General features: G+C 32.9%; 1 protein-coding gene across 2 annotated transcripts in view; it reads left to right on the top strand.

Moving 5' to 3' along the window:
* The window catches only part of Micu1 (mitochondrial calcium uptake 1), a 197,754-nt gene that overhangs the window by 98,754 nt on the left and 86,550 nt on the right, over nucleotides 1-12,450 (top strand). For both annotated transcript variants that reach the window (XM_076834763.1, XM_076834764.1), the window contains exon 6: nucleotides 4,329-4,443. In XM_076834763.1, coding sequence (XP_076690878.1) covers nucleotides 4,329-4,443 — 115 coding nt within the window. The remainder of the gene's footprint in view (nucleotides 1-4,328; nucleotides 4,444-12,450) is intronic.

Genomic DNA, 12,450 nt, shown 5'->3' with positions numbered 1-12,450 from the left:
GCATGCATGAGGTGCTGGGTTCAATCCTCAGCACTACATTAAAAAAAAATTAAATATATTATGTCCACCTAAAACTAAAAAATATTTTCTTAAAAGAATGTGATACTGGAGCTGGGGATGTGGCTCAAGCGGTAGCGCGCTTGCCTGGCATGCGTGCGGCCCGGGTTCGATCCTCAGCACCACATACAGACAAAGATGTTGTGTCTGCCAAATACTAAAAAAATAAATATTAAAATTCTCTCTCTCTCCCTCTTTCTCACTCTCTCTCACTCTTTCTTTAAAAAAAAAAAAGAATGTGATACTTTTAAAACATAATAAAATAAAGGTATTGCATCCAACAACTAAAAAAACCCAAAAAACAGTAGTATTGGCATAAAGATAGACATAAACTATGGTATGAAAGTGAGAATCCAGAAATAAACCCATGTAATGGGTGGATTTCTTCTTTTTTCTTCCATTTTTTCACATATTTTATTGGTGCATTATAATTGTATGTAATGGTGGTTCATTGTTAACATGTTTGTTCATGCACACGGTATAACAAATCATTCCTCAGTATTTCACCTTTTCCTCACCTCCATCCTGTCAACTTCGCTTTCCTGTAACTACTGGTCTTCTTTTAATTATCATAAGGTCTTCCCCCACCCTTTCTTTTCCTTTTTCTCTCTAACTTCAAGCATACGAACCTTGACTTTCTGATTTTAGCTTATTTCACTTAACATAATGTTCTCAAGTTCCTGATGGATTGACTTTCAGTGAGTGTGCCAAGACCATCCAGTAGTAAAAACATAGTCAACTTCTGTGCATCCATTGGATATCCATGTAAAAAAAATGAAGTTGAATCCTAACCTCTCCTAATATATTAAAAAAAAAGGATCAACAACCTAAAAAGATAAGAGCTAAAACTATAGAACTCTCAGAAAATAAGAGTAAAGGTTCATGATGGAGCATTAGATAAAACTTGAAGAACATAGCAAATAAAAAATAGTTAAATTAGACTTCACCAATATTAAAAACTTTCAATCATAAGACATCAGGTTTTCAAGAGTGTGAAAATCAATACAAAGAACGGGAGAAAATATTTGCAAATCATGCATATAACGTGGCTGTAGTATATCAAAAACTCTTACAAGTCAACAAAATGACAACCAATTCAAAAATGGGTGAAGGACTTGAATAGACATTTCACATGGACAAAAAGCACATGAAAAGATGCTCAACCTCATTAGGTACAAGGGAAATGCAGATCAAAACCTCTATGAGAGATCATTTCACACCCATGAACATGGCTATAATTTTTAAAAGAAAAAAAGGCCAGGTGTTGGTAAGGCTGTAGAGAAACTGAAACCCTCTTATACTACTCAAGGGAATGTAAATGATGTAACCTCTGGATAATCCTCAAAAATTTTAAGTATAGAGCTGTCATATGATGGAGCAATTCCACTTCTAGGTGTATATTGAAAAGAAATGACAACAAATAATCAAACAGTTACTTTTACAAATAGCCAAAAGGTGAAAATAATCTAAATGTGCTCCAACATTTCAGTGGTTAAACAAAATGTGGTATGTGCATACAATCAAATATTATTTGACAATAAAAAGGAATTAGTACTGATTCATGCTAAAACATGGGTGAACTTAGCCCTAAGTGTTAGAAGCCAAACACACATTGTATGTCTGAATAGTTAAAATGGTAACTTCTATGTGAATTTTACCACAATTATACATAATAAACCTCAAAAGAAAAAATAAAGAATTATAAGGAAATGCTGTTTCAGATTAATAGTGACTAAACATAACAACTAAATGTTTACTTAATACATCTTGAACTGGGGTAAAATAGCTATAAAGGCAATAATTGGGATAGTTTACTAAATGTGAAAATGGACTGGATTAGATAATATGTGTATCAATATTTAATTTCCTGGTTTTATTGAATTTATGCTGTGGTGAGAATATTTTAACAGGAAATATATGCTGAAGTATTTAATTGTAAAAGAGGACACTATCTCCGATTTATCTTCAAAGTGGTACAAAAAAAGTATATCTACATTATGATAAAGTGAGTGGGGTAAGATGTTGGTGAATCTGGGTAAAGAGTATATTCTAGTTCTTTATACTAGTCTTTCAACTTTTGTGAGTTTGAAATAATGTGAAAATTTATAATTACCAACAAGATTAGATTTTTCTTTTTTATTTAGAGCAGCCCCGTGGTCCAGGTATTATTAGAAAAAATAATATTAGGTATGGTTGTTTGGCTTTTTTTCATTTTCTCAACTTTAGCTCTGATGTATTATTTATTTTAATTGATTACAGTAATCTCTCCATGAGATTATTACATTATTAATTACTTAGCTTCTGTATGTATTCTGGCTAGTAATGGCTTAGTTTGGGGGGTCTGTTCTCATTTTGAGTATTTTTTCCTATTCACATACTTTATTTTGTAGCATCTTGGGAAATAAAAAATATAACTGTTTCTTTTATTTTGAGAAATTTAAATATTAACCCGTGAAAGACTTTGCTGCCCTCATTTTCCTCCAGCAGCTTTTTTGGTTTGTTATTTATGTTTAATCTCTTGGTAGAAAATCAAGTGTGGTATAAGATCTCACCTTAATTAGAAGATATTGGATTATATGCTCATTTTTTTAGAGAGAGAAAGAAATTTTTAATATTTATTTTTCAGTTTTCGGTGGACACAACATCTTTATTTTATATTTATGTGGTGCTGAGAATCGAACCCAGCGCCCCGCACATGCCAGGCGAGCGCATTACCCCTTGATCCACATCCCCAGCCCTATATGCTCATTTTTGTTGTCGGGTCAAAGAAGTAATCTGTAGATGCTGTCATGCAGGATCATGTCTTGTGTCAGCCACTAATGAAGTCAAGAGAACCCTTTCATTAAATAGCATCTGTCATGAAAACCTTGTACTGTTTTATTGGTATTTACCTGTGGATTTTTACCTGGCATAGTGACTATTTCTTATGAACAAGCATATACCCAGTGGAGGTTATTTTGAATGAGTTTACTAAGAAGATCTTGCAAACTGACTTCATGATAATTCATGTGGTACTTGTGTTTTTCCAATTAGTTAACCAGTTTTCTTTCTTTTGTGATGTATGATGGGATCTTCACTAGACAGAGGTAACCCATTGGATAGTTGTGTTCCTGGATGCTGGTGTGGTGGTGCTTGTTGGTTTAGTTTTCATGAAACTCTTCCTGAAGTTATGCCTGCAATGCTGCCTCCTCTTTTGTGCTTGCATGAGATTATTACTTTGATTGCGCTTTGTTGGTTTGAGTTCCTAAAACCTATTTCTTTCTTTTTTTTTTTTTTCCTTTGGTACTCTGAATAATTTCTAAAATATTGGTTGGTCCAGAACCTTTGGAAAATCGTTCCAAGTGTTGTTCTTTGGTGGATCCTTTTCAGTTTTTGAAAATATCTTCAGTGTCACCACTGAGTTTATGCTTTGATTAAGAATTCAGAAAACATGACAGCATTGGTTAAACACTCATGAAGAGACTATTTGCCAGATAGGCCATTACTACAGCTAAGAATTCACTTTCTTTGTGATTTATAGATTAAAGAAAAGGAATATATATGTAGAGTGAAGGTTAAGCTTTAGGAGACAGTTGATATTATCAAGTAGCTGAAATTTAGAAGCCTCTTCTAAGGTATAATAGTAAATATAATTAAATTTGTTCTAAGCCTTGGTTATCATGTCTAATTTGGCATAATATTTCAGATGTCACTTACTCAGTATTCTGCTCTGTGTTCCAAAACTAAGATTCTTGCAGTGATAAAGTAAAAATTAAAATTAATATTTCAGAAATTAGTTTTCTCAGCATTTGTATGGGCTTTGAAAATAGTCATATACCTCTTCATTGCTGACCACTAGCAGTTTAGTTTTTCTTAGGCAATTAGAACTAATTTCCTTTTAGTTTTTATTTTTTCATGTTTTTGTTTTGATTTTTTTTGTATTGCCTTCAATAGAAGAAGATGGATTATTATTTTTTTGAAGGTGGATTATTTTTAAAAGAAGCAAAACCAATTTTGAAGTGGGTCTGTTTGTTCAATGGCAGAGGTTTATAAAACTGAAATTATTTTCTAATATTCATATTAGCCCAGTCTTTAAATGATAAGATCATCTTTTGTCTTGGAATTTTTATCATCTCAAAAACTGTAAAGGATCCCCTCATTTGAGTGACCATCAGAGAAATGCTTAGGATAAATAGTAAAAACTGAGTTAAATGGTATTTCATTTTTCACTATTTATGTTCTAATTCAGCTATGTCTTCTTTTTATCTTTTGGTGATCCATATATGTAATAGAAAATTTCCCAGGAACGAGAAAAATTTGCTGATGAAGGCAGTATATTTTACACCCTTGGAGAATGTGGGCTCATATCCTTTTCAGATTACATTTTCCTTACAACTGTTCTTTCCAGTAAGTAAAAACTTTTTCCTTTTATTTATTCATAGAGAACAAAAAGGTCTATAAAATGAGTTAAGTTGAATTATAAATTACATAAAATTTGTTTTGAGTTGTCTGTAGTTTGTGTATAGAGTCACCTGAAAGAAAAACTGAAATATCCATGTAAAAGTTGTTTTAAAAAAGACTTTAAAGTTATATCTACTTTTAACTGTTTATATTATACATCAATGCAGTTCCCCAAGTTCTCCAGCTAGAACAATGCAAAGGCATCACCCAGATGATGTAGGACTGTCATATTTCTCATTAGCTGTCTTCATTAAAAGCTAATAGACTCAATGGTGTTTAAGAAGTTACCATTATTTTGAGTAATATGAATACTCTGCCCTAATGGATTGAAATTTGGAACCTAAATACTTTAGAAACTTTACTGTGTTGTATAGAATAAAATTAAAACTACGTATAGAAAATATTTGCTTTCTTTCCCAATTAAATTAGAAAGCTGCTTTTCTAAAGAAGTCATATTATGCTGTACAATTTTCTCCAATTAAATCAAGTTAATTCTCATTGAAACTTTTGGAAGTTTCACTTTTTTATATATATATTTTTTAAATATATATTTTATATATATGTATATTTTTAGTTGTAGTTGGACACAATACCTTTATTTTATCTTATTTATGTTTATGTAGTTCTGAGGATCGAACCCAACACCTCGCATTTGCTAGGCGAGTGCTGTACTTCTGAGCCACAACCCCAGCCCTGGAAATTTGACTTTTCAAAGAAAAACTTTCTTAAATACACATCCAGAATAACAATCAATTTGGTAGAAATATGTTGTGTTTATAATAAATGGTAGGAATTTCTCTTCTTATCCATACATTATTTGGATAATGAACCTTCTTGGGACAATCTAAACATTTATTGTCCATTTTCCAACGTAAAATGTAAATTGCATATCAGTGTTCACAGGTTTAAACAAATATTTACTATATGAAAAGTATTGTGGCAAGGGAACAGAATAAAAACATAACACACACACACACACACACACACACACACACACACACACACTTCATCTCATCCTCTAAAAAAGAAAAAAGTTTTGTAAACTAAGAGTCAAATTTGTGGCTGGGGACATAGCTCAGTGATATAGCCCTTACCTAGCATGCATGAGGCCCTGGGTTCAATCCCCAATACCACTGAAAAAAAAAGAGAGAGACTTGATTTTGCTGTTGATATCCTAAATTGAGAATAGTCCTTTAATCTGCAGTTGGTACCGGTGGAATGAGGGAAATGTGTTTTTTAATTAATGTATTGTTAAACAAGCTTGGTTTCTTATGATAATTCAGAATTCAAATATTTATATTCCCCAAGTTCTTATTCACAAATTTTATTGTTTACATATAATTTCTCTGATCAGCTTTAATAGATTAACTTAAATAATTTTTAGCATGAGTATCTGTATTAAGTAAAATATTAAGTATTTACTAGATAACTACTCGTTAACAAAATAAGTTTAGGTTCATTTAAAGACGTGGTTAATAATTATTATTAAATAATTTCCAATGAGCCTCTGTTCCTTAAAGTAGGTTAATAAGAATTGAGTGAGAATACACAAGCATGGTTATTAATGGCTTCGTTCTTTGTACTAACCAGTCATAAGAATAACTGATGATATTAAATCTTATAATAGAAATCAGAGATTTTCCCTCATAACTAGGTATAGAAAAATGCCATCAGGGGCTGGGGATGTGGTTCAGTGGATAAAGCACTCACCTGGCATGCATGAGGCACTGGGTTCGATCCTCAGCACCACATAAATGTAAAATAAAGATGTTGTGTCCACCTAAAACTAAAAAATAAATATTAAAAAAGAAGAAAAAGGCCATCAGGATTTTGATAAATATTGATTTGGGTCATTTTTATTAATGCTAAGATTCACTAGATTATGACAATTTAATTATCTAGATCTTCTCTATTGACAGTTATGAAATATTTATTTTGTGTTCTTCTATGTTCTAATTAAAATTAACCTGTAAGCCAATAATATGAAAACAATTTTAGATGGGGAGATAAGAGGGTAACAATAAAACATTTGTAAAAATTAATTGTTAAGCACTTTTTTTACTGTTTCCTGTTAATCTTTGAAAAGCAACTAGAAAAATCAACAGTAAAAAATGTTATGGCACATCAATACCAAGAATTTTAAAATTTGGGGGTAGAGTTAATGAAGACGAAGCATAATTCAGAGGATTATGACTTTTACTCCTTTAAATTTAGAGAATCAGTGGAGACATTGATTAGGCGTTATTTTGACTATAGCTAGGTTTGGTTTAAAAATTAAACCATGTCCTCTATGTGCTGCATTTTTCTCACAAATATGCAAAGTTCTTGATAAATTATAAGGATATTCAAATGAAATTACATTTTATTTTTCTTGACATACTAAAGTCAAGAGCAGATCACAAAGTGTATGTGGCTTGGAAAGAATGGTGCTGATCAGTGCCATTCCATCTAATGAAAATGAAGGTGACAGATGAAAATGAAGTTTTCAATTTGAGTGACCTGTTGAAAATATGGGCAAGTTCTAATAGATATAAGGTAGTTTCAAATTGTTTTTACATCAGAGTTGGAGAAGTTACAGAGAATTTTTTGTTAAGCTATGATCTTTTTTTTTTTTTGTATGAGAATTATCTGCCATTGCTATATTGAAATTATGAAAAGTAAGCAAAATGAAAGGCCAGTCTTTTCTTCAATGTTAGTCTGGCCTACAGTGGGTACTTAGAATTTCAGAAACACCTATTCGCATGCTGTAATGCCAAAAGTATCAGTGTATTGTTTACAAGTAACTTCCCTCTCTAGCATAAGCTGTTATTATGATGCAATCTTTGTCACAACAGTAAAATAACACCCTTAAAAATATCAAGTATTTATAGATTATATTACATTCATTTTGAACCAGATATATTTGAGAACAGTGTGCCATTTCAGTAGCCCCAGCTGATACAGAAAACTGAAGTATTTATGCCTTTCCTTAATAACCAAAGATGAATTTAGTTCATATGAACAAAAAATTATAATTCTTCTGGATAGAAGAGAGACCTAGCCATCTAACTTGATCATAATGTCAAATGGACCTCAGTGTACCTTTTTGCCGTATGTAATCGCCCCTTCATTACCTTAGAGCAGATTAAAGAATCTTGCCTGATCCCAATCACTTACAGCATTTATAATTTCTATCCCATCCTCCTCAGGCCCTATCCTGTCCTGATTTTGTTCTTTGCTGATTGGGATAGCTTTATAGGAATTTGGCTCTCAACGACTGATAATGCTTAAAGACCTTTGCCTATAGTCTGAGCTCCATTTTTTTTTTTCAAATTGTTTACCTCTTTGAAGCTGGATTATAATCAAATATATTGGTCCATCTATATAACTGGATGTTTCTCTAAATCCCACACCTTAATAGTATTTGGTTATACTTAAGAGTTTATCATGTGTTGCTTACTTGCTCCTGGAACACATTTTTAAAATGCTTATTCATTGTGTAATTTCAGAGAAGAATCAAGGCAAGATATAGTGGTTGTCATTGAAGATTTGCCTAATTACTGCCTGCTCTGGAAAGGACATCTAGCACAATATATAATACATAGAAGTACTCCATATATATTTATTGGCTAATAAAATATCTAATAATTTTTCTGAACAGTTACATAGTATACATATTAAAATTTTATATCCTTTCAAGTAATAGTTACTCTCTATATACACATGATGAATACTAGAAGTCTAGAATAGCTGAATTTTTCTATCTGGACACCAAATTCAAAGACAGTTTTGGGTGAATGCCAAAGCTAGTCACATATAAAGAGGGTCCTACAATTTAGCATAAGTTAACTTACAAAAATCCAATTTCTTTACATCTACATCTAAGCATCTATGTGATAAATTGCGGCTTAGCATAAGCTGTTGCTTGACTCTTATTGATCACATGGGCTGGAATGCAACCACATAAAATGAAAAGAAAGTCAAGCAGATAGTAATTTTTTAGATCTCTGAAGATAGGGGTGGGGTTCTGTCATATAGGCATATGTACTTTGGGCATAAAGTAGTAATAAACTTGAAGAAATTGTATTGTGAATTATAAAGTAGAACATGACCTTAATGCAAAGGTACATCTTTGGCTTGCCTTTTAGAATCTCTCTCCCAGGAACTCTTGAGAAATCCAAGCTTTTTGACATCTTTGGCATTGAATACTCTTCCTGTAGCACAACAGTCACATTACAGGAAGACCAGTTTAAATGAAAGGCTGTTTTCTGACAGCTCTCTGAAAGTAACTGAGACTAAGATAAAGTTCAAAAAGGCTATGTACTATGAACTAGAAACATCAGCTGTTTCTCTTTCTCAGGTTTAAAATTATAAATCTATTTTTTTTTATTTAAATAAGAATCAAGGCTGAAGCCAGGTGGGTGGCACATGTATGTAATCCCAGCTACTCCGGAAGCTAAAGCAGAAGAATTGCAAGTTCAAGGCCATCCTGAACAACTTGGCAAGACCCAATCAGGACTGAAATATATTTTCTATAGAAAATGTAAATGGAAGAATTGCTCTTGTTAGGATTAAGTCCTATATGGCTGAGGCCTTGCTGAAGAAATTACAAAAATATCCCTCAAAATCTTTTTATGAATTTTTTTTCCTGATACTGGCATTAAACTTAGGGCCTTATAAATGTTGGGCAGGCACTTTCCCTTTCCCACTAAACTACACAGGTAGCCATTTTATTTCATTTTAATTAGTTCAGGGTCTCACTAAGTTGCCCAGGCAAGTAGAAGGGATTACAGACATGAGCCACTACACCTAGTCTGACACTTTAAAACTCGAGTTCTTAACATGTAGTGTTTCATATTATTTAGAAAATCTTGGGCTGGGGTTGTGGCTTAGTAGTAAAGTTCTTGCTCAGCATGTATAAGGTACTGGGTTTGAGTCTCAGCACCCCATAGAAATAAATGAATAAAATAAAGGTTCAACTAAAAATTAAAAAAAAAAAAGAAATTCTTACCAGTTACCATTAAATAAATGAATCACACGGAGATTCTGTAAAGAATAAAGAGATTTTTCTCTCTTAGGAAATATAAATATAAACAAATATAAACAAGGCAATTGATATGAATTTAAATCTGTCCTGGGAATACCTTAAATTTCTAACTGTTTTTTCTCTATATTTAGAATTTAATAAAATAGAAACATGTGTCTTTTGACTAGAAGATCCCAATAAGTGCTGCTAGGAATAGCAACTTAATTGCCTCCTCTAATTTTAAGGGAGTCCTGGATATCATGTGACTGACTATAGACCAGTAAATTCCAGGGCATAGGTTTGTCTAGGAGCCATTCCAAGTACAGGCATTGTGGCTGTACCATGCATGTTGGGCAGCTTTCCCCCAAGTCTGCTCCACAGTTAAATTCACCTAGAATTGGACTCAGTCCCCAAAACTATATAAGGTGAAATCTTTTGTGAATTAGATCATTCTCAGAGGTCTAAAGGACTCCAAGAAACTGAGATAAAGATTAGGGTCATTTAGCTCTTTGAGAAAGCAATTCATTGTATCTCCTCCTATTTGACTACCAAATCCATAGTGTTCCCAAAACCACTTTACACCAGAGTGAACTATTTGAATTGACACTTAAACTTAATTGACTATGTAGTATTGGTGAGAGCATAATTTTTTGGCACAACTTTTTTTGAATCTTGACAGATTTTATCAGACACCTTCATAAAATGCTTGTCTTTTGGCCCAGTGATTTCTTTTCTACAAGTCTAGGCTAATAAAATAACCAAGTGTATAATAATGATGATGAGCAAAAGGTAAATTTGAAAGAACTCAATATCAAACAGATGGCAGAATCAATTATAGTAAATCTATACATGAAATCCAACATAGGGGCTGGGGCTGTAGCCCCACATGTGAGGCACTGGGTTCAATCCTCAGCACCCCATAAAAATAAATAAAGATATTGTGTCCAATTACAACTAAGCATTTTTTTTAAAAAAACCCAACATAGTTCTTATCATATATAGTACAGAGGTCTACAAACATGTTCATATGTTGTTGAGTCAAAAACATACCTGTTTATATGATTCCATTTGGGGAAAAATGTCTGTGAGTTTATATCCACATTTGCACATATGTATATAGACATTTAACAAATTGTCTGGATATTTGTATTTCTGAACTGTTGGTAAATTCTGTCAATTCTACCTTGAAGGAATCCAGGACCTGATCATTTTTTATTGTACATATTGCTACTACCTTTATCAAGACCTTCTCACATCTTACCTAGATTATTTCAGTACCTTCCTAGTTAGTCAGTGTTCTTAGCCACAGTGAAAAAAAAGGCGACTGTTTTAATTACTGCCAATTCACCGCAGTAGTTAAGGATGTTTGCAGTGACAAGCATAATTTATTAAATTTCTCTTCTATTTTTTGAAATTTTTTCATTTTTTAACATCTCATAAAATTTATTGCTAGTGTTTGCAAAGCTTATCTGTGTTTTGTTGTTGTTGTTTGTTTGGTTGGTTGGTTTTTGTGGTGCTGGGGATTGAACCCGGGGCCTTGTGCATGCGAAGCAAACACTCTACCTACTGAGCTATATCCCTAGCCCCTGCAAAGCCTATCTGTAGTTGTGTTGGTTTATTGACACCGTTGAATCCAGTAACTCCATTTTATTGATAAACAGTTCATTTTACTAGTATACAAAATAAAAAAGAAAGGATGTTAGGATTCTTATGACAAAAAAACATAAATACATAGAGTTATTGATAAATGTATCTAGAATACTTTCATGGGCCAAATACTTTGGATATCCATTATTGTATCTGGGACCAGATTAGATAAATTAGTTCTATGAGGCCTCTGACAGTTAATTAACTTCAGCAGTTCTTTACTCACTAATCTGTCACAGAGTTTCTTTTAAGCGGGTAAATATGAATCCACGAGAGTTGCCTCATGTTAAGAAAGGCAGTGGTCCAAAATATAGATTTAGGAAGCACATAAGTTAAAGGATAATTACTTTATCCACAGAACGAATCACTGTAGTGAAGGGCTTCCTTAAATTTTTTTTCAAGCCCAGTATATGTATAAAGTAATATTTAATTGTATTTGGTTCTAATAAAAAGAAATTGTCTTACAGATTTAAGAGAATAATTATGTTGGTGCTTATTGCAAAATACATACATAATCCAACTGGTTTCATCACCCAGAGATGGAAACATTTGAAACAGAGCTTTGTTTTATCCAAACAACATTTTTCTCACAGATGGGGTCATCTCTCTTCTTGCTGTATAAACTCATCAGGAAACCCATCTTTAGCCTTTTATAACCTAACTAACCCTGTTCATAATTTTGTTTTGTGCACTGCTTGCTGGGCTTTCCAGTAATGAAATATTAGTTAGACACATAGGGTTTCCTTCTTCCTTGGGCTCTTTGTCCTAATGGGAGGAAACCCTTAGATCTGGACCAAGACAAATTAAAGAGAAAAGACTCATCCGTGGTGAAATGCAAAGTAGACTAAATTCTCTGCCTTCCAGGAAATTCTTCATCCAACAAAATTACTTTTTCCCCTTTGTTGTGCAAAGGGAACATGGAAACACTGACACTATACAATATAATCCACCGTCTTTCCTACCCCATACCCCCTACCTTCCCCTCCCACCCCTTTGCCCTGTCTAGCATTTGTCTAATGCTCCAGTGCTCCCCACCCCCAACCCCATCATGATTAACACTCTTATATCAGAGAAAACATTCAGCATTTGGTTTTTTGAGATCAGCTAACTTCATTTAGCATTATATTCTCCCACTCCATCCATTTACCTGCAGATGCCATGATTTTATTCTCTTTTAATGCTGAATAATATTTCATTATGTATGTATACCACATTTTCTTTATCCATTCATCTACTGAAGGATATCTAGGTTTCTTCCACAGTTTAGCTATTGTGAATTGTGCTGCTACACCCTAAGTACA

Source organism: Callospermophilus lateralis, chromosome 15, assembly GCF_048772815.1.
Source record: "Callospermophilus lateralis isolate mCalLat2 chromosome 15, mCalLat2.hap1, whole genome shotgun sequence".
Taxonomy (NCBI): Eukaryota; Metazoa; Chordata; class Mammalia; order Rodentia; family Sciuridae; genus Callospermophilus; species Callospermophilus lateralis.
The sequence above is the reverse complement of the archived record's forward strand: the minus strand, read 5'-3'. Positions and strand labels throughout refer to the sequence as shown.